Source organism: Populus trichocarpa, chromosome 2 (genome assembly GCF_000002775.5).
Source record: "Populus trichocarpa isolate Nisqually-1 chromosome 2, P.trichocarpa_v4.1, whole genome shotgun sequence".
NCBI lineage: Eukaryota > Viridiplantae > Streptophyta > Magnoliopsida > Malpighiales > Salicaceae > Populus > Populus trichocarpa.
The window spans coordinates 5,302,853-5,330,179 of record NC_037286.2 but is presented as its reverse complement, the minus strand read 5'-3'; the positions used below and the strand labels follow the sequence as shown (position 1 = coordinate 5,330,179).

The following is a 27,327-nucleotide window of genomic DNA, read 5'->3' as shown; positions in this document are numbered from 1 at the left end:
TAAGTTCTTGCTTGCAAGTCCTCTACCACACGCTCTTTTAGATATTCAGTCACGTATATCCCAACTGGCATTCAAGCCTCATAATTTGGTCTTCCGTCGACCAATATCGGGGTAATTTGCTTTATAAAAAAGGCTAGCTGCCACAGTGACTTTTGCACCACCCGACTCCATTCTAATTAAACAGAAAAGTAGCTGTCATGAGAATTCGAGGAATGGCCTTACAGTTCACAATAACAGGAGTGCTGTTGTTAGCAGCAGTTACAGCAGCAACAGAGCTTCCTATAGCGAAGCCTGGATGCCAAGATAGATGTGGGAATGTTAGTATCCCATATCCATTTGGCACGGGAGAAGATTGCTACTACGACTCTAAGTTCCTCATAACTTGCAACCATTCTTTCAACCCTCCACAAGCGTTTATAGGAAAAAGTGACTTAAATTTCACAGAAATAACCCTTGATGGGAAGCTTCGCCTCACGCAATATATAGCTAAGGATTGCTATAATCGGGCAGGTGCACCAACAGAGAGCAACACACCCTGGATAAACCTACCCCCCCAAGGTCCGTACGTTTTTTCTGACACTGACAATATGTTCGTCGCTATCGGCTGTGATACTTACGCTGAACTGCAAGGTTTCCGAGAAGACAAGAATGATACATACGTGGTAGGATGCATTTCCAAATGTAGCAACGAAAAATATGTACCAAACACATGCTCCGGAATCGGTTGCTGCCAAACCTCCATTGCCAAAGGAATTAAGTACTTCGAAGTGAGCTTGTCTAGTTACACTAATCATACGGGAATCTGGGAATTCAATCCTTGCAGCTTTGCCTTCATTATTGAAGAAAAGCAGTTCAGCTTTTTTCCAAGTAACCTGTCGGATTTGAAGGAAGTAAGCGAGGTTCCTATTATAGTGGATTGGAGTATTGGGCACAATAACTGCGAAACCTTGGAAAAGAACAAGATGTCTAATGCATGTCAAGGACAGAGCAAATGTCATGACCCTGAAAATGGGTCTGGGTACATTTGCAAATGCTTAGATGGCTTTCAAGGAAATCCATACCTCCCAAATGGTTGCCGAAGTATGCATTCTTTTTCTTAATTTTATTCCTGTTTTTTATAATTTTTTACTTACATAAAGAGAAAGTAAAATTATTTGTAATTGATTTCGAGGAGATCTCTAATCTGATTTTTCGAGATTGGATTACTTGAAATTATGAGAATTTACTATAGTTTTACATAAAGGCTTCTCTTTATGATGCTTCTGCAGACATTAATGAATGCTCAGATCCAAAAGTAGCCCGCAATTGCAGCCACAATTGCATCGACACCGAAGGGAATTATACATGTTCTTGCCCCAAGGGGTACCATGGAGATGGGAGAATAGATGGAGAACGCTGCATCCGCAATCGATCATCAGTGATTCAGGTCGCTGTCGGTAAGTTCGTATATCATCCTCTTCATTTTCAATCCCGATATTCATGCACATACTATTGTGTATATATCTTTCAAGTGCCATTAAAGGTAACTGTTTGTTTTTTTGGTTTCTCATTTTAATTTGGATAGGATATATACATGTGCCAATTTTTAGTTCTCATTTTTAGATGAGGCCGTGATAGGCAGTATTATTAAAACTATATCACAGTCCCTACTTCTAGTTCATCCTAATACTTGGTTCCCTCCATCAGAGACCTGAGTTTAATACTCTTACTGGCCTCTTGTAGCAGGAATCGAGTGTAGATTTTTGTTAATTTTCTTTTCAGGATTCTTACATTTTCAAAGCATAAACTGAAATCCATGCAGTTGTTTAGAAGTATGGTGATAAATGCTTTGGCCGGATGTCAGAGCTTTGGCTAGAATTTATTTTATTAATAAAATTTGAAGTAGCTGGCGATGCAAAAGTGACTTGAAATATCCAGACACCATTCTAGATTTATTTCATCTCAAATTTGCAGCCCTTGGTATTTCAGAAAACAAAACTGAGAGGAATCTAATTTGATCCATATAAACTCTGGAACTTCAAAGCCCACAACGTTTCAAAGTCAAATCCACTACAAATGTACTCGTTTATAATTTATTCTATATTGCCGCGGGATCATTTCGACCGGAACTTCTTGATGGGAAATTTTCTCTCTTCACCTTTTATACATGATTTCAAATATTTCTTATTAAATCGAAAGGTTTACTCGCTAAACAGAAGCAAAAAATTGCAACAATCCCCCCTATGATCTCAACCCCATTCGGGTATACTTAATGGAATTTTCATATCTGCAATGTACATAATTAATTACAAATAAATGTTTCAACATCCTTGTACATGTAGGAATTGCAGTGGGACTGACATCTTTGTTGATGGGAATTACTTGGCTGTACTGGGGATACAATAAATGGAAGCTAATGAAGCTCAAAGAGAAGTTCTTTAGGCAAAATGGTGGTCTAATGCTGGAGCAGCAGCTATCAAGAAGGGAAGGACCCGTTACAGAAACGGCAAAAATCTTTTCAGCTGCAGAACTCGAGAAAGCCACAGACAAGTACCATGAAAGTAGAATTCTTGGCCGTGGAGGTTTTGGTACAGTTTACAAGGGAACTTTAACAGATGGAAGAACTGTTGCAATCAAGAAGTCCAAAACAATCGATCATAGCCAAATCGAGCAGTTTATCAATGAGGTGGTTGTGCTTTACCAAATCAATCACAGGAATGTGGTGAAGCTTCTAGGATGTTGCTTGGAGACAGAAGTCCCATTACTAGTTTATGAATATGTTGCAAATGGCACCCTTTATGACCACATTCACGACAAGAGTAAGGTGTCGGCCTTCACCTGGGAAATCCGTTTAAAGATAGCTTCTGAAACTGCAGGTGTTCTATCATATTTGCATTCCGCAGCTTCTGTGCCAATCATTCATAGGGATGTCAAGTCTACAAACATACTCCTGGACAACAGTTACACGGCAAAAGTGTCAGATTTTGGCACTTCTAGGTTAATTCCGTTGGATCAAGTTGAATTGTCAACAATGGTGCAAGGCACTCTAGGATACTTAGACCCTGAGTACTTGCACACAAGCCAACTGACGGACAAAAGTGATGTTTACAGTTTTGGAGTGGTTCTTGTGGAACTACTAACTGGGATGAAGGCAATTTCCTTCGATAAGCCTGAGGGGAGAGGAATTTATCGGCGTATTTTCTTTGTGCACTGAAAAAAGATCGCCTGGTCCATATTCTTCAGGATAGCATGGTGAAGCAGGATAATATTAGGCAGCTGAAGGGAGTTGCCAACATTGCAAAGAAGTGCTTAAGAGTAAAAGGAGAGGGAAGACCCAACATGAAGAATGTAGCAATGGAATTAGAGGGGCTAAGAACATCTGCAAAACATCCTTGGACTAATGACGAATCAAATGTAGAAGAGACAGAGTACTTGCTTGGTAAATCAGTGGAAACTGCTCGTTTTGAGGAAATGGCTGGTACAAGTGCTGGATATCACAGTTTACAGAATTATTTAATGCAATCACTGGATGGTGGCAGATGAACATTTTATTCTAGTGTCACAGCTTCGCTTGATAGTTTGCTTTGAATAATAGCTTGCGCCATGGCAATGCTTTTCTTTTCAATATTTCAGTCCAGTTCTGTTTTTGTTATAGTGGTCCTGTAATTTTAAAAGACGAAGAATTTCTGACAGTATGTCCAATATTCAATCCGCATTGAAACTCTTTATCGTATCTCCATTTTGCAATGTAATATTCCAGGTGATCTCCTTCTGAAAGCAAAACAATTGCTGGACAAACATTCTGGTGTATGCCATTTGACCACTGAAAAGCATATCATAAACAGGCAACACGCTATCGTATTCCTTTCTTCTTGAGAACACATGTAAGCTTAGAAGCTGTTAGTAATCCAATAGTGACTCGTTTTTCCAACATACTCTTTCTTCATTAGATATTACCTGAAACAGAAAAAAAACGATGGCTAATAACTTCAGCATATTAACGTTTCGCGGCCATGAGCTTCACTTCCCTTGTAAAATCTATGAGTTACCCATGCTCATTGACAAGGACTTCGATTATATGTCTCTGGGAAGGAAATTTTTATTGTCGCCCCGACATTTAGACAACCACAAAAAAAGAAATCCGTAAAGGTTCAATCATCAATGGCCAAGTAACAATGGTTCCTTTGGGCTAAAACAACCTGCCTTCGCCCTTTACCTTTTTTTTTTTAATATTAATTTTGATTTTGATTTAAAAGGGTTTGTGTAATGCGTGAGGTAATTCGTTGTCTCACCAGCGGATGATTTTCGGCAGGCAGCTACTAGTACACAAACCTCTGCCACATGGCAAGTGCAAGTAAATTTCACAAGTGGTCCCCGCAATATTAGACTGTGAAAGTGAAATCTAGCTGACTTTAATAGGTTACCTATCAAGTCAACAAGGGTGCACATTCACTCTATTTGCCATGCAATTTCTTTAAACTAATTTACCACGATATTTCTTGAAAGTAAAAATACACGAGGAAGTAAGTGAAATTAACCTCATAGTTTGAAGATTTTTTATTGAGATTTTTCAAGGAAAAAATATTTTGATATTTTTATATTTAAAATTAGGTGATTTGACTTAGAAGATACTTCATAGCATTAGACTGTAAAAGTGAAATTTAGTTGACTTTAAAAGGTTATCTATCAAGTCAAGGTTGCACATCCACTTTATTTGCCATGTAATTTCTTGAAATTAATTTGCCATGACCTAAGTGAAATTAACCTCACAATTTGGAGATTTTTTAAGAGATTTTTCAAGAAAAAAATATACTCATATTTCCATATTCAAAATTAGACGGCTTAACTTAGAAAATACTTCATAGCATTAGACTTAGACTGTGAAGGTGGAATCTAGCTGACTTTAAGAGGTTACCTATCAAGTCAAGATCGAACATCCACTCTATTTGCCATGCAATTTCTTGAAATTAATTTGCCATGATATTTCTTGAAATTAAGAAGACACGAGGACCTAAGTGAAATTAACCTCACGGTTTGGAGATTTTTTAATGAGATTTTTCAAAGAAAAAATATATTGACATTTCCATATTCAAAATTAGACGGCTTGACTTAGAAGATATTTCATAGCATTAGACTGTGAAAGTGGAATCTAGCTGATTTTAAGAGGTTACCTATCAAGTTAAGGTCGCACATCCACTCTATTTGCCATGCAATTTCTTGAAATTAAGAAGACATGAGGACCTAAGTGAAATTAACCTCATAGTTTGGAGATTTTTTAATGAGATTTTTCAAGGAAAAAATATACCGACATTTCCATATTCAAAATTAGACGGCTTGACTTAGAAGATATTTCATAGCATTAGACCGTGAAAGTGGAATTTAGCTGATTGTAAGAGGTTACCTATCAAGTCAAGGTCGCATATCCACTCTATTTGCCATGTAATTTCTTGAAATTAATTTGCCATGATATTTCTTGAAATTAAAAAGACACGAGGACCTAAGTGAAATTAACCTCACGGTTTGGAGATTTTTTAATGAGATTTTTCAAGGAAAAAATATACTGACATTTCCATATTCAAAATTAGACGGCTTGACTTAAAAGATATTTCATAGCATTAGACCGTGAAAGTGGAATTTAGCTGATTTTAAGAGGTTACCTATCAAGTTAAGGTCGCACATCCACTCTATTTGCCATGCAATTTCTTGAAATTAAGAAGACATGAGGACCTAAGTGAAATTAACCTCATAGTTTGGAGATTTTTTAATGAGATTTTTCAAGGAAAAAATATACTGACATTTCCATATTCAAAATTAGACGGCTTGACTTAGAAGATATTTCATAGCATTAGACCGTGAAAGTGGAATTTAGCTGATTGTAAGAGGTTACCTATCAAGTCAAGGTCGCATATCCACTCTATTTGCCATGTAATTTCTTGAAATTAATTTGCCATGATATTTCTTGAAATTAAAAAGACACGAGGACCTAAGTGAAATTAACCTCACGGTTTGGAGATTTTTTAATGAGATTTTTCAAGGAAAAAATATACTGACATTTCCATATTCAAAATTAGACAGCTTGACTTAGAAGATATTTCATAGCATTAGACCGTGAAAGTGGAATTTAGCTGATTTTAAGAGGTTACCTATCAAGTTAAGGTCGCACATCCACTCTATTTGCCATGCAATTTCTTGAAATTAAGAAGACACGAGGACTTAAGTGAAATTAACCTCATAGTTTGGAGATTTTTTAATGAGATTTTTCAAGGAAAAAATATACTGACATTTCCATATTCAAAATTAGACGGCTTGACTTAGAAGATATTTCATAGCATTAGACCGTGAAAGTGGAATTTAGCTGATTTTAAGAGGTTACCTATCAAGTCAAGGTCGCATATCCACTCTATTTGCCATGTAATTTCTTGAAATTAATTTGCCATGATATTTCTTGAAATTAAAAAGACACGAGAACCTAAGTGAAATTAACCTTATAGTTTGGAGATTTTTTAATGAGATTTTTCAAGAAAAAAATATACTGACATTTTCATATTCAAAATTAGGCAGTTTGACTTAGAATATATTTCATAGCATTATACTGTGAAAGTGAAATCTAACTAATTTTAAGAGGTTACCTATCAAGTCAAGGTCACACATCCACTCTATTTGCCAAGCAATTTTTTAAAATTATTTTGCCATAATATTTCTTGAAATTAAGAAGACACGAGGATCTAAGTGAAATTATCCTTATAGTTTGGGGATTTTTTAATGAGATTTTTAGAGGAAAGAATGTGTTGAAATTTTCATATTCAAAATTAGACGGCATGATTTAGAAAATACTTCATAATAGGTGTTGTTTTTAAAAGTTTTATTTGTTATCTTATCATTTAATATGCATGCATCAACTATATATATTACTCTTAGTATTTAGATAATGCGTATCGGAATGAATACTTTAAACCTGATGCATAACTCAATAAGTAATAGATGAAGTATGAATAAAGCATAAACTCAATTTCTGAATATCCATTATCATACCTCTATTGAGAAATTATTGAACTTTTTTTTTTAATGTAATCTTAAGCTACAAAACTGTATATCAAATTCAGTTTGATACTGAAATTGTTGAGGTATTTAGAAATCAAGGCAGTAGAGATATTTGGACTTTTATTTTGACCAAAACATAAAATTAATGTCTTTTAAGTAATGCATTTCTCAGCTAATGAAATCACCAATTAAATCTCAGGAGTCCAGGGATTGCTAATGGATCAAATTAGAGGCATATCGAAGATATAATAAATACACCCATCAGCAGGAATCATCAAAAGCAGCAATCACAATCAAATAGGCAGAGAAGGGTACCCCCACCACTGCTCTTGTTAAAACCCAATTCCTCTTGTGTATATACTTTTTGCAAAAAAAATAAATTTACAAGCTTTTAAATTTTGTTTTTTTATCCTAATTATAAATTAAAAAAAAGCCCTATACATTCACTTAATTAAATAAATTAAGAACTATAAATGCTAATAAATATAAAAAATAAAGTTTTAACATGTTTATTTAACTCGTCTCGCTATATGTCAAATAATTTTCTTTTCTAGTATAAAAAAATTAATGTGTAGGTGTTATTAACATGTTTTTTGACATCGAGTAAAAAATATAAATGTGAATAAAAAAGATCAATACTTATTTATAATAAACTATAATAAATATCATATGTGTTAATAAAAATATACAACATCTCAAACTAATTTTTATATAGTAAAAGAATGAAACAATGTTGAAATTGCTACGGTGGGGCAATTATTTTTGACACCTCAGGTTTTTGCCATGCATGAACTTTTAAAAGCTAATTTTAGTTCCTGGTGAGGATTATAGATTATATAAAATTAAAACCACGTTTGCTCTTTCTGAAATCTATGCAATGGAGAATTCTAAGCCTTTGATTAAGGCTTGCTAATTATGAAACGGGTTTGAAATTGGTTATATCTCCCTTGTCGACGTCTTGTATTAATCGAATTCAAAGCAAGGGACAAGAAAATCTTTACGAGGTTTGCAAAGAGAGGGGACTTAAACGCATTTAAATTTTCGGGAGAAATTAATTATAATTTTGAAGCATGTTGACAGAAGATTAATATCACAGAAACATCCGTGAGAATGAAATACCCAGACTAATTGAGTTCTTGTCTGAGGAATAGAGAGACTTGCACTCATCGTATTAGCTCTAAGATAGATGAAGATGCAGTGAAAGAAGCCCTAGCTCAACAAGATAGTGACTCTATTCCCATGGAAGACATCGACAATCCTCTCATTTCCTTGGATTGTTTTATATTTCTGTGAAATTGTGTGTGCATGCCCCCTTAATTTGTTGTGCTGTTCATAAGAATCTTTACTTTCTTTGTTTGTTTTTCTCTTCTCTTCAAGAGGATATTCATTATTAATTGGTTTCTTTTTCTGTTTTTTTTTTAATCAGTTTCATTTATTGGTTTCAAAATGATCAACTAGATCAGAATTTCTGTATCGATTGTAAAAGAAGATATATATATATATATATAAAAGAAAAAAGGATCTGTTTGTTGCCTTGTATAGTTCATGTTTCATGTTTGCTGGATTGCGGCTGGAGCTTCTTCTTCTTTTTTTTTTTTTTAATGAATTGATTAAAAATCATCGGAGTTCCTGAACTGTATACTTTTGTAGAATTAATACCTGTACAAATGTTTTTTTTTTCACAAAAAAAAGCTTAAGATAATATTTCGATTAGTTCATCTACAATTTTTATTAATTAAAACCAAGCAGAGCCCCTGAACGTGAAACGCAACCGTCTCTTCAAATTAAGTAGGTAACCTCGGATTTATGCTTCGGTTGATTCTTGTAAGAAACCCGTCCAGTCGAAGCTATTTGTTTATTAGTCTAACGAGATCTTTGAACTCGTTGCTTGGTTTTAGCTTATCAGGCTGGTGAGATTCTGAATGATGCACTGCTAAATATCAGCAAGTTGGGATTTGGCAAACCTCAAGAATCGAAGATATGTTTACCATCGAGCTTAATCCATGCAGATTGACTCCACCATCGCTGCTTCGTTAATTATTCATAACTGATATTTGCTTAATTTTAACGTCACTGCTTCAATTCACTCTGTCAAAAGCCCCGGTCTTTTACTATGGTCTTTGAATGAAAACATTGTGGATCCAAACAATGTTTTTATTTTATATTCTTCTTAATTTTCTTTTTTATTATGGCTATAATTTTTTTTCAATTTTAGCATTTTATATTGTGATTATTGGTAAATGGACTTGATAGTTTGTTTTGTGTCGTTTTCATTTGGGTTTTTGTGATATCATCTAAAAAAATATCTTAAAATGAATTTAGTTTGAAAAATTTAGTTTTGTCATTTATAAAAAGATTAAATAAAAAAGTATGAAAAGTAAAAGTAAGTTGAAATGATAACTTTTTATTTAAAAAGAAAATTTTTATTTTTCACATTACTATCTTTTTACCATATTTTCTATAAAAACTAGGGGTGATCATTTTCGGTTCGGTTCGGTTTTTACCCATAAAAAACAACCAAACCGAAAAAAAAAAAAAAACAGACCCGAAACCGAACCGAAACCGGCCCAAACCGACCGGTTTCGGTTCGGTTTCGGTTCGGTTTTTTATGCCCAAAACCGAAAAAACCTATATGCATTTTTTTGGGCTTCATAATGGGCTTTATTATGGGCTTTTAATGGATTTTTGATGGGCTTGCAATTAATGTTGATATTGTCTAATTTTCTTTGAAGATCCAAAAGTATATTTAATTTTTTTACCTCTAAATATTCATTTGTATTAAATTATTATTGTCACTCTTATGTTTATTAAGTTTTTTGGCCATTGAATATTCATTTATATGAAATTATTAATGTCAATCTTATGTTCAATATATTTTTTACCTTCCTAATATTTTTCTGCTTCCAAAAAATTTAAATAACACACTCACAATCACACACTAATAAGTTAAAATTCAAATTACAAACCATTGCCTTCAAAGGGCTTAAAGAAAAAACAACAAATACCATTATTATAAAACACAAAAGATATCTAATAAACCTTTGCTATCATGCTATCAGTTGTTCCCAACAAGTTGTATATTAGTACACCAAGAAAACCCAATAGCAAGCTGTCCTTTGAATGGAGCATTCTGCACAAGCATGCGAGTGAATTTCTAACAAAATCAATGCATCATCATCTACCACCAAAAAAGAAGAAACTAAACATAAGGCATGAAATATAAAATAACGAGTGTTTTAACTGGTGAGTGACACCAGTCATATCTTAACATGCAATCATTATCATTGCAATAAAATCACCTCTTCCGTATATAAACTTCACCCAACTCACCATTGCCCAAGTAACAACATAATCAATACAATTATATGACAGATCTACATTTTGATAGCAAGGAAAGGAATACAGAACAGCTTGAAACTATAGTGGCTGGATGCATGATTTTGGTAAAAACAAGGAGAGTTTTATGAGTAAACCTTAAGAACGATCTCAGATTTGAGGGTACCATAGTTCACTCACCTCGGATACTCTTCTTTCAATGGCTGCTTCAAGACATTGTATAATCCTTTGTCTCTCAGCCTCTAATTTTACAGGGGACCCATCAATATGCTTGATATAATATTCCTACAAAAGAATCCATAAATCCATGAGCCAAAAAATCAATTGCAAAAGCGGTTATCCCTAAACACATTTTGTTAGCACTATCAACTTCAAGAAGTATTCCATGTTTGTTAGCACTATCAACCTGTAACACAATGAAATATTTAGTACCCAAAAAACAACAAGAATGATGGGCAAGACTGAAGAGCACACACCCATCAAAAAAAAAAAAATACCAAAACTCTTACCCTTATGACAATAGCATTCTTGCAAGCTTCATTATCAATCACAACCCTGACATAAAAAAAAGAAGAGAAAAAAAACTGAACAAAATGGATGTAAATCTGTTTTCACTTCAAAATCTAACATGTTGAAACTTTAGCATTGAATGAAACCTCAGCTTTGCCATAATACTCAGATTATGGTTGCAATATATCATAACATTTACGAATTCTTTCAATAAGCCAAAATAAGTGGCAATATACATGCATGCTGGTAAGAGCTGCTATGAACATACTTACAAAACATTAACACTTATATATGGCTCAAAATCAGGGCTAGACAAGTTAACAGTAAGGTTCTGCATCAATAACAAAACCTGCAAGACACCAAAAGGAATTATATACAGAGCACATCGGGATAATCAAGAAAATTAGAATGTGTACACACCAAAGTTATTTTAAATAACACCTTGATGAGAAAAATTTAAGGTCACTTTCACTTAGAAAATTAAAAAAAGAAGATGACGAATCTGCATAATACATACCTGGGTGGATTCAATCTCCTAAAGAGTTTCTCATATTCATCATCCATGTCATTTGAAAAGCTCACGTTGACCTCTCTGTAGAAATTAAAAATTTTGAAGAGGAAAAGGCAAAAAAAAAACTATGAGAACAAAACCAGCCAATAAAACCAGAAGTTGGTTTCTTGAAGAAGAACCATGACCAATGACAAGGTAAATAAGAAACACACAGATCCCACATCAAAAATCCTTGAAAACTGAAATAAAACACGACTAATCACCTCATCAACAAAAACCCATCACCCAAAAACAAAAGGAGAGGAGAGGAATTTGATGCTTACCCATTGATGCTTCTGTGATGTACTCGTACTAAACGAAAGAACTTGTCTGAGTTCTCTCAAGAACTTGTCTGATAGGCTAAAATATTTTGGAGAGGCGAGAGGGAGAGCCTCTAGTACTGGGGTGGGTGCTCTGGTTAGGGTTAGCAGAGAGGGAGAGGGAGAGGGGGTGGGATGGCGGGTGCTCTGGTTAGGGTTAGCAGAGAGGGAGAGGGAGAGGGAGAGGGGGTGGGACGGCAGGTGCTCTTTAGTTTGTTAGGGTTAGGCAAGAGGGGAAAAGTTTCTATTTATACTAGTGGTGGTTAGGGACCTTTTTTTGAACCGGTTCGGTTCGGTCCGGGTTAACCGGTTTCTGCATTACAAAACCGAAAACCGAACCGAACCGAACCGAAATTTTTTCTAAATATTCTTATCGGTTTAATCGGTTTTTTTTCTTGGTTCGGTTTTTTCGGTTAATTTTTCGTCGGTTTTCTCGGTTTACTCGGTTTTTTGGTTTTTTTGCACACCCCTAATAAAAACACCCTATTATAGATTAGATTGTTTCTTAATTTTTTTTAAAATCTATTCATTTTTGTTGATTGTGAGAAATTAGCAAAGGTTCAATGGCCAAGTAACGATTGTTCCTTTGGGCTAAAATAATCTCCCTCCCCCCTTTACTTCTTTTTTTTTTTTAAATATTAATTTTGATTTAATTTAAAAGGGGTTTGTGTCATGCGTGAGATTGCTGAATGTTTCACCAGCGTATGATTTCGGCAGACAGCTGCTAGTACACAAATCTCTGCCACACGGCAAGTGCAAGTAAATTCCACAAGTGGGCCCCGCAGAATTAGACTGTGAAGATGGAATCTAGCTGACTTTAATAGGTTAGCTATCAAGTTAAGGTCGCACATCCACTCTATTTCCCATGCAATTTATTGAAATTAATTTGCCATGATATTTCTTGAAATTAAAAGGACACGAGTACCTAAGTGATATTAACCTCACAGTTTTCGGGATTTTTTAATGAGATTTTCTAATAAAAAAATGTACTTACGTTTCCATATTCAAAAGGCGGCTTGACTTAGAAGAGACATAGTGTAATAGTAATTTTTGTTTATTTAAAAATATATTAAAATAAAAAACAAAATAAATATTATATGTAAAAAATACTAACACCCTTTATTGATCGAATAGGTTTGGGAAAGCAGTGCAAACCATATTTTTTAAAAATTTAATTTTTTTTGTTAAAATTTAATATGTTTTATATGTTTTGATGTGCTGATGTTAAAAATAATTTTTAAAAATTAAAAAAATATTATTGACATGTATTTCGGCATAAAAAATTATTTAAAAAACAACCACAACCACACTATCAAATATTCTCGAATTCCCTTGGGACATAAGAAAAAAAGTAGATAGCCCTTCCACAGACGAAAGAGCTCAAGGCTTCTTAGCGGTCTAGCTTCGCTACCTGCATTCCTGAGTGAGGAAAGACCTGTGCTGGGTTAGGCATCCTCCTTGGTTGCTTGCCGGTAAAGAGTAAGATGATGATTCTATACTATAGCAGCTAGGCTCCTAGAACCAGATTCTTTTCTTTTTTATCTTCTACCTATCTATGCTATTAAAGAGAAGACCAACGCAGCTTGAACAAGAAAACCTCCCCTACTTTTCTTACTCCAAATGTGGTAATGCCGACAAGACATGAAATCAACAGGAATCAGGAAGACGGAGATAGAGAAGTCTTATATCCCTCCATAGAGCATCCAAGGAAGCCATGAGCCTTAAATTAAATAAGAAGAGAGTTCCCAGAGAAAGTACCAGCTCTTTCTCTGTTCCTAGCCTTTCTTCTACGATGTGTCTACCCTATTTGCTTATTATGAGATTGGGCTGTAGAAGCCTACTCAGTAGCTACTAGGTATGGGGCAAAAGAACTACGGGTATCTCCATATTTTAAATAATAGCATATGATTGACTCACAAACCACCTAGGTTTATTCAACTAAGCCTATTCACTTAATTAATATATATTAAGAACTTTTAGATTAATAAATATAAAAAACAAAATTTTATCATGTTTAATCAACTTGCCTTACTGCAGGTTAAATAATTTTCTTTTCTAATATAAAAAAACTAATGTATAGGTGTTATTAACGTGTTTTTTGACATCGAGTAATTAAAAAGTATAATTATAAATAAAAAAGATCAATACTTATAATAAACTATAATAAATATCATGTGTTAATAAAAATATATAAAATCTCAAACTAATTTTTACAGTAGAAGAATGGAATAACATTCACATTGCTATTGCTATGGTGGGGCAATTATTTTTGGCACCTTAGGTTTTTGCCATGCATGAACTTTTAAAAGCTAATTTTAGTTCCTGCAGGTGAGGATTATAGATTATATATATAAAATTAAAACCACGTTTGCTCTTTCTGAAATCCATGCAATGGCGAATTCTAAGCCTTTGATTAAGGCTTGCTAATTATGAAACGGGTTTGAAATTGGTTATATCTCCCTTGTCGACGTCTTGTATTAATCGAATTCAAAGCAAGGGACAAGAAAATCTTTACGAGGTTTGCAAAGAGAGGAGACTTAAACGCATTTAAATTTTCAGGAGAAATTAATTATAATTTTGAAGCATGTTGACTGAAGATTAATACCACAGAAACATCCGTGAGAATGAAATACCCAGACTAATTGAGTTCTTGTCTGAGGAATAGAGAGACTTGCACTCATCGTATTCGCTCTGAAATAGATGAGGATGCAGTAAAAGAAGCACTAGCTCAACAAGATAGTGACTCTATTCCCATGGAAGACATCGACGATCCCTCTCATTTCCTTGGATTGTTTTATATTTCTGTGAAATCGTGTGCGCGTGCCCTCCTTAAATTGGTGTGCTGTTCATAAGAATCTTTCCTTTCTTTGTTTGTTTTTCTCTTCTCCAAGAGGATATTCATTATTAATTGGTTTCTTTTTCAGTTTTTTTCTTAATCAGTTTCATTTATTGGTTTCAAAATGATCAACTAGATCAGAATTTCTGTATCGATTGTAAAAGAAGATATATATATATATATATATATATATATATAAAAGAAAAAAGGATCTGTTTGTTGCCTTATATATTGGATGTTTCATGTTTGATGGGGATTGCGGCTGAAGCTTTTTTTTTTTTTTAATGAATTGGTTAAAAATCATCGGAGTTCATTTTAATCCCTATACATTAATGAACTCAATGTGTTTTTTTTTTTGTTCTTTAAATGGCCTGCACCGTTGATTTGTAGTGCTAAATTGCCAATTCATTTTTTTGAACTGTTGTCAGTTGGAGAAATAGGGAGAGATAAGTCTCGCAACGTTAATCAGACATTTTTTCACAAAACAAAACTTTATATAATATTTCGATTAGTTCATCTACATTTTTTTAAATTTTTTTATTAATTAAAACCAATCAGAGCCCCTGAACGTGAAACGCCATCGTCTCTTCAAATTCAAGAGTAGGTAACCTCGGATTTATGCTTCGGTTGAAACTTGAAATGATAACTTTTGATTTAAAAAGAATTATTTTCTTTACATTACTACTATCTTTCAGGTTACCTCTGGTCTCTTAAAAAACACCCTGCTATAGATTGTTTCTCTGCAAGAATTTTTGTTTGTGAGAAATTAACAAAGGTTCAATAGCTAATTAACAATTGTTCCTTTGGGCTAAAATAACCTTCCTTCCCCCTTTAGTTTTTTTTTTTTTTTTAAATAATTTTGATTTTGATTTAAAAGGGGTTTGTGTCATGCGTGAGATAATTCGTTGTTTCACCAGCGTTTGATTAACGGCAGACATCTACTAGTACACAAACCTCTGCCACACGGCTAGTGCAAGTAAACTCCACAAGTGGACCCGCAGGATTAGACTGTGAAGGTGGAATCTAGCTGACTTTAAAAGGTTACCTCTCAAGTGAAGGTCGCATATCCACTCTATTTGCCATGCAATTTCTTGAAATCAATTGCCTCGCCGTTTGATTTACGGCAGACGGCTACCAATACACAAACCTCTGTCACGTAGCAAGTGCAAGTAAATTTGCTGACTATGATCAAATGATGGATCTGGCTGAGAATTCTTTCCTACGTCGAGGTTCTAATTGAGATAAGAAAAATCGAGGACCTAATTGAAATTGACCTCAAAGTTTGGGAATTTTATAATGAGATTTCTCAAGGAAAAAATGTACTGACACTTCCATATTCAAAATTAGGGGGCTTCACTTGAAAAAAGGCTTCGATTCTAGTAAGTTCTTGCTTGCAAGTCCTCTACCACACGCTCTTTTAGATATTCAGTCACGTATATCCCAACTGGCATTCAAGCCTAATAATTTGGTCTTCCGTCGACCAGTATCGGGGTAATTTGCTTTATAAAAAAGGCTAGCTGCCACAGTGAGTTTTGCACCACCCGACTCCATCCTCATTAAACAGAAAAGTAGCTGTCATGAGAATTCGAGGAATGGCCTTACAGTTCACAATAACAGGAGTGTTGTTAGCAGCAGTCACAGCAGCAACAGAGCTTCCTATAGCGAAGCCTGGATGCCAAGAAGATAGATGTGGGAATGTTAGTATCCCATATCCATTCGGCACGGGAGAAGATTGCTACTACGACCCTCAGTTCCTCATAACTTGCAACCATACTTTCAATCCTCCAAAAGCGTTTTTAGGAAATGGTAACTTGAGTGTCACAGAAATAACCCTTGATGGGAAGCTACGTCTCATGCAATATATAGCTAAGGATTGCTATAATCGGGCAGGTGCACGAACAACGAGAAACATACCCTGGATAAACCTACCCGTCCAAGGTCCGTACGTTTTTTCTGACACTGACAATATGTTCGTCGCTATCGGCTGTGATACTTACGCTGGACTGCTAGGTATCCGAGAAGACACGAATGATACATACCTGGTAGGATGCATTTCCGAATGTAGCAACAAAACAGTTGTACCAAACACATGCTCCGGAGTTGGTTGCTGCCAAACCTCCATTGCCAAAGGAATGAAGTACTTCGAAGTGCGCTTGTCTAGTGAGACTAATCATACGGGAATCTGGGAATTCAATCCTTGCAGCTTTGCCTTCATGATTGAAAAAAAGCAGTTCAGCTTTTTCCCAAGTAACCTGTCGGATTTGGAGCAAGTACGTAAGGTTCCTATTATAGTGGATTGGAGTATTGGGCGCAATAAATGCGAAACCTTGGAAAAGAACAAGATGTCTAATGCATGTCAAGGACAGAGCAAATGTCATGACCCTGAAAATGGGTCTGGGTACATTTGCAAATGCTTAGATGGCTATCAAGGAAATCCATACCTCCCAAATGGTTGCCAAAGTATGCATTTTTTCTTCTTAATTTTATCCCTTTTTTTTTATATAATTTTTTACTTACATAAAGAGAAAGTTAAATTATTTGTAATTGATTTCGAGGAGATCTCTAATCTGATTTTTCGAGATTGGATTACTTGAAATTATGAGAATTTACTATAGTTTTACATAAAGGCTTCTCTTTATGATGCTTCTGCAGACATTAATGAATGCTCAGATCCAAAAGTAGCCCGCAATTGCAGCCACAATTGCATCGACACCGAAGGGAATTATACATGTTCTTGCCCCAAGGGGTACCATGGAGATGGGAGAATAGATGGAGAACGCTGCATCCGCAATCGATCATCAGTGATTCAGGTCGCTGTCGGTAAGTTCGTATATCATCCTCTTCATTTTCAATCCCGATGTTCATGTACATACTATTGTGTATAGATCTTTCATGTGCCATTAAAGGTAACTGTTTGTTTTTTTGTTTTCTCATTTTAATTTGGATAGGATATATACATGTGCCAATTTTTAGTTCTTGTTATTTAGATGAGGCTGTGATAGGCAGTATTATTAAAACTATATCACAGTCCCTACTTCTAGTTCATCCTAATACTTGGTTCCCTCCATCAGAGACCTAAGTTTAATACTCATACTGGCCTCTTGTAGCAGGAATTGAGTGTAGATTTTTGTTAATTTTCTTTTCAGGATTCTTACATTTTCAAAGTATATACTGAAATTCATGCAGTTGTTTAGAAGTATTGTGATAAATGCTTGACCGGATGTCAGAGCTTTGGCTAGAATTTATTTTATCAATAAAATTTGAAGTAGCTGGCGAGCAAAAGTGACTTGAAATATCCAGACACTATTCTAGATTTATTTCATCTCAAATTTGCAGCCCTTGGTATTTCAGAAAACAAAACTGAGAGGAATCTAATTTGATCCATATAAACTCTGGAACTTCAAAGCCCACAACTTTTCAAAGTCAAATCCACTACAAATGTACTCGTTTTTAATTTATTCTATATTGCCGCGGGATCATTTCAACCGGAACTTCTTGATGGGAAATTTTTTTCCCTCCACCTTTTATACATGATTTCAAATATTTCTTATTAAATCGAAAGGTTTACTCGCTAAACAGAAGCAAAAAATTGCAATAATTTCCCCTATGATCTTAACCCCATTCGGGTATACTTGCTCAATTTGGACGAATTTTATCTGCAATGTACATAATTAATTACAAATTAATGTTTCAACATCCTTGTACATGTAGGAATTGGAGCGGGACTGACATCTTTGTTGATGGGAATTACTTGGCTGTACTGGGGATACAGTAAATGGAAGCTAATGAAGCTCAAAGAGAAGTTCTTTAGGCAAAATGGTGGTCTAATGCTGGAGCAGCAGCTATCAAGAAGGGAAGGACCCGTTACAGAAACGGCAAAAATCTTTTCAGCTGCAGAACTCGAGAAAGCCACTGACAAGTACCATGAAAGTAGAATTCTTGGCCGAGGAGGTTTTGGTACAGTTTACAAGGGAACTTTAACTGATGGAAGAACTGTTGCAATCAAGAAGTCCAAAACAATCGATCATAGCCAAATCGAGCAGTTTATCAATGAGGTGGTTGTTCTTTACCAAATCAATCACAGGAATGTGGTGAAGCTTCTAGGATGTTGCTTGGAGACAGAAGTCCCATTACTAGTTTATGAATATGTTGCAAATGGCACCCTCTATGACCACATTCACGACAAGAGTAAGGTGTCGGCCCTCACCTGGGAAATCCGTTTAAAGATAGCTTCTGAAACTGCAGGTGTTCTATCATATTTGCATTCCGCAGCTTCTGTGCCAATCATTCATAGGGATGTCAAGTCTACAAACATACTCCTGGACAACAGTTACACGGCGAAAGTGTCAGATTTTGGCACTTCTAGGTTAATTCCGTTGGATCAAGTTGAATTGTCAACGATGGTGCAAGGTACTCTAGGATACTTAGACCCTGAGTACTTGCACACAAGCCAACTGACGGACAAGAGTGATGTTTACAGTTTTGGAGTGGTTCTTGTGGAACTACTAACTGGGATGAAGGCAATTTCCTTCCATAAGCCTGAGGGGGAGAGGAATTTATCATCGTATTTTCTTTGTGCACTGAAAGAAGATCGCCTGGTCCATATTCTTCAGGATTGCATGGTGAACCAGGATAATATTAGGCAGCTTAAGGGAGTTGCCAACATTGCAAAGAAGTGCTTAAGAGTAAAAGGAGAGGAAAGACCCTACATGAAGAATGTAGCAATGGAATTAGAGGGGCTAAGGACATCTGCAAAACATCCTTGGACTAATGACAAATCAGATGTAGAAGAGACAGAGTACTTGCTTGGTGAATCAGTGGAAACTGTTCGTTCTGAGGAAATGGCTGGTACAAGTGCTGGATATCACAGTTTATATTTAATGCAATCACAAGGAGATGGCAGATGAACATTTTATTCTAGTGTCACAGCTTCGCTTGATAGTTTGCTTTGAATAATAGCTTGCCAGCATTGTATGGTAATGCTTTTCTTTTCTATAATTCAGTCCAGTTCTGTTTTTGTTATAGTGGTCCTGTAATTTTAAAAGACGAAGAATTTCTGACAGTATGTCCAATATTCAACCCGCATTGAAACTCTTTATCCTATCTCCATTTTGCAATGCAATATTCCCGGTGATCTCCTTCTGAAAGCAAAAAAATTGCTGGACAAACATTCTGGTGTATGCCATTTGACCACTGAAAAGCATATCCTAAACAGGCAACACGCTATGATATTCCTTTCTTCTTGAGAACACATGTAAGCTTAGGAGCTGTTAGTAATCCAATAGTGACTCGTTTTTCCAACATAGTCTTTCTTCATTAGATATTACCTGAAACAGAAAGAAACGAGGGCTAATAACTTCATCATAATAACGTTTCGCGGCCTGATGCGACCATGAGCTTCACTTCCCTGGTAAAATCTATGAGTTACCCATGCGCATTGACAAGGACTTCGATTGTATGTCTCTGGGAAGGAAATTTTTATTGTCGCCCCGACATTTAGACAACCACAAAAAAAGAAATCCGTAAAGAAATCCGTAATGGAAATCATTATTCAATTTTTCTTGCCGGTGAAACCTAAAAAAAAATCTAACGTTGATCATGATAGTTCTTAATAAAGAAATTGATTCCACTTTTTTGTAATCTTATCCTTTAATATGCATGCATCAAGTATATATATTACTCTTAGTATTTAGATAATGCATATCGGAATGAATACTTTAATCCTGATGCATAACTCAATAAGTAATTGATAAAGCATGAATATAGCTTAAACTCAATTTCTGAATATCCATTATCATACCTCTATTGAGAAATTATTGAACATTTTTTTTTTATCTAATCTTAAGCTACAAAACTGTATAACAAATTCAGTTCGATACTGAAGTTGATGAGGTATTTAGAAATCAAGGCAGTAGAGATATTTGGACTTTTATTTTGACCAAACCATAAAATTCATGTCTTTTAAGTAATGCATTTCTCAGCTAATGAAATCACCAATTAAATCTCAGTAGTCCAGGGATTACTAATGGATCAAATTAAAGGCATATCGAAGATATAATAAATACACCCATCAGTAGGAATCATCAAAAGCAGCAATCACAATCAAATAGGCAGAGAAGGGTACCCTCACCACTAGTAAATGACTAGTGATAAGAGTTTGGGATTAAAGAATTTGTTCTTTCTGTGATTTCAGGTTTGAACTTTATGGTTGCTAATATGATGGGCACTGGAGGTTTACATGGCCGTTAACTTCAGGGCCCGTGGAATTAGTCGAGGTGCGTGCAAGCTGGTCCGAACACCCACGTTAATAAAAAAAAAAACTCAATTCCTCGTGTATATACTAGTTATATCCGCGAAGTCAGTCAGATAAATTTTTTTTGCAAAACAAATTAAATATGCAAGCTTTCAAATTTTGTTTTTTTATCCTAATTATAAATATAAAAAAAAGCCTATCTTAATTAATATATATTAAGAATTATTTGTGCCAATAAATACAAAAAACAAAGTTTTATTATGTTTATTCAACTCGACTTGCTGGAGGTCAAATAATTTTTTTTTAATGTAAAAGAACTAATGTGTAAGTGTTATTATCGTGTTTTTTAATATCGAATAATTAAAAAAGTATAATTGTGAATAAAAAAGATCAATAATTAATTATAGTAAATTATAGTAAATATTATATGCGTTAATAAAAATATATAATATCTCAAACTAATTTGAATGAAAGTGGAGCAATTATTTTTGGCACCTCAGGTTTTTGCCATGCAGGAACTTTTAAAAGCTAAATTTAGTTGCTGGTGATGATTATAGATTGTATAAAATTAAAACCACGTTTGCTCTTTCTGAAATCTATGCAATGGCGAATTCTAAGCCTTTGATTTAGGCTTGCTAATTATGAAACGCGTTTGAAATTGGTTATATCTCCCTTGTCTACGTCTTGTATTAATCGAATTCAAAGCAAGGGACAAAAAAATCTTTACCAGGTTCGCAAAGAGAGGAGACTTAAACGCATTTAAATTTTCTGGAGAAATTAATTATAATTTTGAAGCATTAATAATACAGAAACATCCGTGAGAATGAAATACCCAGACTAATTGAGTTGTTGTCTGAGGAATAGAGAGACTTGCATTCATCGTATTAGCTCTAAGATAGATGAAGATGCAGTGAAAGAAGCACTAGCTCAACAAGATAGTGACTCTATTCCCATGGAAGACATCGACAATCCTCTCATTTCCTTGGATTGTTTTATATTTCTGTGAAATTGTGTGTGCATGCCTCCTTAAATTGTTGTGCTGTTCATACGAATCTTTCTTTTCTTTGTTTGTTTTTCTCTTCTCTTCAAGAGGATATTCATTATTAATTGGTTTCTTTTTCAGTTTTTTTCTTAACCAGTTTCATTTATTGGTTTCAGAATGATCAACTAGATCAGAATTTCTGTATCGATTGTAAAAGAAGATATATATATATATATATATATATATATATATATATATATATATTATATATATATATATATATATATATATATATATAAAAGAAGAAAGGATCTGTTTGTTTCCTTGTATAGTTGATGTTTCATGTTTGCTGGATTGCGGCTGGAGCTTCTTCTTTTTTCTTTTTTTTTAATGAATTGATTAAAAATCAACGGAGTTCCTGAACTGTATACTTTTGTAGAATTAATACCTGTACACATGTTTTTTTTTCACAAAAAAAAGCTTAAGATAATATTTCGATTAGTTCATCTACAATTTTTATTAATTAAAACCAAGCAGAGCCCCTGAACGTGAAACGCAACCGTCTCTTCAAATTGAGTAGGCAACCTCGGATTTATGCTTCGGTTGATTCTTGTAAGAAACCCGTCCAGTCGAAGCTATTTGTTTATTAGTCTAACGAGATCTTTGAACTCGTTGCTTGGTTTTAGCTTATCAGGCTGGTGAGATTCTGAATGTTGCACTGCTAAATATCAGCAAGAATTTAGTTCTTGATTTTGCAGAGAAGAATTTAGTTTGGTCGTTTACAAAAGGATTAAATATGAGAGTAGGAAAAGTAAAAGTAAGTTGAAATGACAACTTTTTATTTAAAAAGAAAAACGTTTTCTTTTTCACATTACTTTCTTTCAGGCTACCATATTCTCTATAAAAGCACCCCACTAGAGATTGTTTCTCGATTTTTTTTCAAGAATCTTTTCACTTTTGTTGATTGTGAGAGATTAGCAAAGGTTCAATGGCCAAGTAACAAGTGTTCCTTCGGGCTAAAACAGTTGATTTTAATTTCAAAGGGGTTTGTGTCACGCGTGAGATAATTCGTTAACTGTTTCACCAGCGTATGATTTTCAGCAGACAGCTACTCGTACACAAACCTCTCCCACACGGCAGGTGCATGTAAATTCCACAAGTGGGCCCCGCAGGATTAGACCGTGAAGGTGGAACCTGGCTGACTTGAAAAGATGCCTATCAAGTCAAGGTCACACATCCACTTTATTTGCCATACAATTTCTTAAAATTAACTTGCCATGATATTTCTTGAAATTATAAAGACACCAGGACCTAAGTGAAATTAACCTCACAGTTTGGGGATTTTTTAATGAGATTTTTCAAGGAAAAAATATACTGACATTTCCATATTTAAAATTAGACGGCTTGACTTAGAAGATACTTCATAGTGTAATAGGTATAGTCCAATAGGTAATATGAGTTTTTTTAAAAAAATATTTTTATTTAAAAATATATTAAAATAATAATTTTTATTTTTAAAAATTATTTTTAACACCAACACATCAAAATAATATAAAAATATTAAAAAAATTAATTTGAAACAAAAAAATTAAATTTATTTTAAAAATACTTTTAAAATACAAAAACTTGATAGAATTAAAAAGCTTTAATTCTAGTAAGTTCTTGCTTGCAAGTCCACTACCACACGCTCTTTTATGTTCAAGAATAATATATATTATATTTTAAAACTTTAATTAACATCTTAAGTTATTGAATTGAGATCGTTCTTTGATATGATATCAAAATCTTGATAATCAAATGATCACGAGTTCCTATCTTTTTATTTTCACAATTTCCATTTATTTGCTTTATAAAAAATGCTAATAATTTGGTCTTCCATCGACCAATATCGTGGTACTTTGCTTTATAAAAAAGGCTAGCTGCCACAGTGAGTTTTGCACCACCCGACTCCATTCTAATTAAACAGAAAAGTAGCTGTCATGAGAATTCGAGGAATGGCCTTCCAGTTCACAATAACAGGAGTGTTGTTAGCAGCAGTTACAGCAGCAACACAGCTTCCTATAGCGAAGCCTGGATGCCAAGAAGATAGATGTGGGAATGTTAGTATCCCATATCCATTCGGCACGGGAGAAGATTGCTACTACGACCCTCAGTTCCTCATAACTTGCAACCATACTTTCAATCCTCCAAAAGCGTTTATAGGAAATACTAACTTGAGTGTCACAGAAATAACCCTTGATGGGAAGCTACGCCTCATGCAATATATAGCTAAGGACTGCTATAATCGGGCAGGTGCACGAACAAGGAGAAACAGACCCTGGATAAACCTACCCGTCCAAGGTCCGTACGTTTTTTCTGACACTGACAATGTGTTCGTCGCTATCGGCTGTGATACTTTAGCTGCAATGCTAGGTAGGCGAGAAGACAAGAATGATACATACCTGGTAGGATGCCTTTCCAAATGTAGCAACAAAAAATATGTACCAAACACATGCTCCGGAATTGGTTGCTGCCAAACCTCCCTTGCCAAAGGAATTAAGTACTTCGACGTGAGCTTGTCTAGTTACAATAATCATACGGGAATCTGGGAATTCAATCCTTGCAGCTTTGCCTTCATGATTGAAGAAAAGCGGTTCAGCTTTTTTCCAAGTAACCTGTCGGATTTGGAGCAAGTAAGGTTCCTATTATAGTGGATTGGAGTATTGGGCGCAATAACTGCGAAACCTTGGAAAAGAACAAGATGTCTAATGCATGTCAAGGACAGAGCAAATGTCATGACCCTGAAAATGGGTCTGGGTACATTTGCAAATGCTTAGATGGCTATCAAGGAAATCCATACCTCCCAAATGGTTGCCAAAGTATGCATTTCTTTTTCTTAATTTTATCCCTTTTTTTTATAATTTTTTACTTACATAAAGAGAAAGTTAAATTATTTGTAATTGATTTCGAGGAGATCTCTAATCTGATTTTCGAGATTGGATTACTTGAAATTATGAGAATTTACTATACTTTTACGTAAAGGCTTCTCTTTATGATGCTTCTGCAGACATTAATGAATGTTCAGATCCAAAAGTAGCCCACAATTGCAGCCACACATGCATCGACACCGAAGGGAATTATACATGTTCTTGCCCCAAGGGGTACCATGGAGATGGGAGGATAGATGGAGAACGCTGCATCCGCAATCGATCATCAGTGATTCAGGTCGCTGTCGGTAAGTTCGTATATCATCTTCATCATTTTCAATCCCGATGTTCATGTACATACTATTGTGTATAGATCTTTCATGTGCCATTAAAGGTAACTGTTGGTTTTTTTGGTTTCTCATTTTTAATTTGGATAGGATATATACATGTGCCAATTTTTAGTTCTTGTTATTTAGATGAGGCTGTGATGGGCAGTATTATTAAAACTATATCACAGTCCCTACTTCTAGTTCATCCTAATACTTGGTTCCCTCCATCAGAGACCTGAGTTTAATACTCATACTGGCCTCTTGTAGCAGGAATTGAGGGTAGATTTTTGTTAATTTTCTTTTCAGGATCTTTAGATTTTCAAAGTATATACTGAAATTCATGCAGTTGTTTAGAAGTATTGTGATAAATGCTTGACCGGATGTCAGAGCATTGGCTAGAATTTATTTATCAATAAAATTTGAAGTAGCTGGCGATGCAAAACTGACTTGAAATATCCGGACACTATTCTAGATTTATTTCATCTCAAATTTGCAGCCCTTGGTATTTCAGAAAACAAAACTGAGAGGAATCTAATTTGATCCATATAAACTCTGGAACTTCAAAGCCCACAACGTTTCAAAGTCAAATCCACTACAAATGTACTCTTTTTTAATTTATTCTATATTGCCGCGGGATCATTTCAACCTGAACTTCTTGATGGGAAATTTTCTCTCCACCTTTTATACATGATTTCAAATATTTCTTATTAAATCGAAAGGTTTACTCGCTAAACAGAAGCAAAATATTGCAACAATTCCCCCTATGATCTTAACCATTCGGGTATACTTGCTCAATTTGGACGCATTTTCATATCTTCAATGTACATAATTAATTACAAATTAATGTTTCAACATCCCTGTACATGTAGGAACTGGAGTGGGACTGATATCTTTGTTGATGGGAATTACTTGGCTGTACTGGGGATACAATAAATGGAAGCTAATGAAGCTCAAAGAGAAGTTCTTTAGGCAAAATGGTGGTCTAATGCTGGAGCAGCAGCTATCAAGAAGGGAAGGACCCGTTACAGAAACGGCAAAAATCTTTTCAGCTGAAGAACTCGAGAAAGCCACTGACAAGTACCATGAAAGTAGAATTCTTGGCCGTGGAGGTTTTGGTACAGTTTACAAGGGAACTTTAACAGATGGAAGAACTGTTGCAATCAAGAAGTCCAAAACAATCGATCATAGCCAAATCGAGCAGTTTATCAACGAGGTGGTTGTTCTTTACCAAATCAATCACAGGAATGTGGTGAAGCTTCTAGGATGTTGCTTGGAGACAGAAGTCCCATTACTAGTTTATGAATATGTTGCAAATGGCACCCTCTATGACCACATTCACGACAAGTGTAAGGTGTCGGCCCTCACCTGGGAAATCCGTTTAAAGATAGCTTCTGAAACTGCAGGTGTTCTATCATATTTGCATTCCGCAGCTTCTGTGCCAATCATTCATAGGGATGTCAAGTCTACAAACATACTCCTGGACAACAGTTACACGGCAAAAGTGTCAGATTTTGGCACTTCTAGGTTCATTCCGCTGGATCAAGTTGAATTGTCAACGATGGTGCAAGGTACTCTAGGATACTTGGACCCTGAGTACTTGCACACAAGCCAACTGACGGACAAAAGTGATGTTTACAGTTTTGGAGTGGTTCTTGTGGAACTACTAACTGGGATGAAGGCAATTTCCTTCCATAAGCCTGAGGGGGAGAGGAATTTATCATCGTATTTTCTTTGTGCACTGAAAGAAGATCGCCTGGTCCATATTCTTCAGGATTGCATGGTGAACCAGGATAATATTAGGCAGCTCAAGGAAGTTGCCAACATTGCAAAGAAGTGCTTAAGAGTAAAAGGAGAGGAAAGACCCAACATGAAGAACGTAGCAATGGAATTAGAGGGGCTGAGAACATCTGCAAAACATCCTTGGACTAATGACAAATCAGATGTAAAAGAGACAGAGTACTTGCTTGGTGAATCAGTGGAAACTGTTCGTTCTGAGGAAATGGCTGGTACAAGTGCTGGATATCACAGTTTATATTTAATGCAATCACAAGGAGATGGCAGATGAACATTTTATTCTAGTGTCACAGCTTCGCTTGATAGTTTGCTTTGAATAATAGCTCGCCAGCAGTGCATGGTAATGCTTTTCTTTTCTTTTCTTTTCTATATTTCAGTCCAGTTCTGTTTTTGTTATAGTGGTCCTGTAATTTTAAAAGACGAAGAATTTCTGACAGTATGTCCAATATTCAACCCGCATTAAAACTCTTTATCCTACCTCCATTTTGCAA

General features: G+C 35.0%; 2 protein-coding genes and 2 long non-coding RNA genes across 7 annotated transcripts; 3 read left to right on the top strand and 1 right to left on the bottom strand.

The window, feature by feature from the left end:
* Window positions 1-84: 84 nt before the first annotated feature.
* LOC18096192 (putative wall-associated receptor kinase-like 16) lies at window positions 85-19,668 on the top strand. 4 transcript variants are annotated; one of them, XM_052450663.1, is made up of 4 exons: window positions 85-1,080; window positions 1,269-1,436; window positions 2,322-2,976; window positions 18,939-19,668. In XM_052450663.1, exons 1-4 carry the CDS (start codon window positions 198-200, stop codon window positions 19,477-19,479), a joined length of 2,247 nt encoding a protein of 748 aa, XP_052306623.1. In that variant the 5' UTR covers window positions 85-197; the 3' UTR covers window positions 19,480-19,668. The 4 variants fall into 4 exon arrangements, with proteins under 4 accessions (XP_052306623.1, XP_052306624.1, XP_052306622.1 ...); XM_052450662.1 differs by having other exon boundaries at window positions 87-1,080; window positions 2,322-2,665; window positions 18,628-19,668; XM_052450664.1 differs by lacking the exons at window positions 1,269-1,436; window positions 2,322-2,976 and adding an exon at window positions 17,225-17,392 and having other exon boundaries at window positions 18,284-19,668.
* LOC127905006 (uncharacterized) lies at window positions 8,176-14,799 on the top strand. The gene is made up of 2 exons (XR_008058571.1): window positions 8,176-8,429; window positions 14,661-14,799. It is a non-coding gene; the product is annotated as an uncharacterized LOC127905006 (long non-coding RNA).
* On the bottom strand, window positions 10,722-11,818 carry LOC112326442 (uncharacterized). The gene is made up of 4 exons (XR_008058572.1): window positions 11,701-11,818; window positions 11,384-11,456; window positions 10,866-10,911; window positions 10,722-10,762 (listed from the first exon to the last, which is right to left on the bottom strand). It is a non-coding gene; the product is annotated as an uncharacterized LOC112326442 (long non-coding RNA).
* Window positions 19,669-23,756: 4,088 nt separating the features above from the next.
* On the top strand, window positions 23,757-27,327 carry LOC18096191 (putative wall-associated receptor kinase-like 16). The gene is given in 4 exon segments (XM_024594103.2): window positions 23,757-24,477; window positions 24,480-24,665; window positions 24,854-25,021; window positions 25,912-27,327. Coding segments are annotated over 4 exon segments (2,241 nt in total). The 5' UTR covers window positions 23,757-23,786; the 3' UTR covers window positions 27,108-27,327.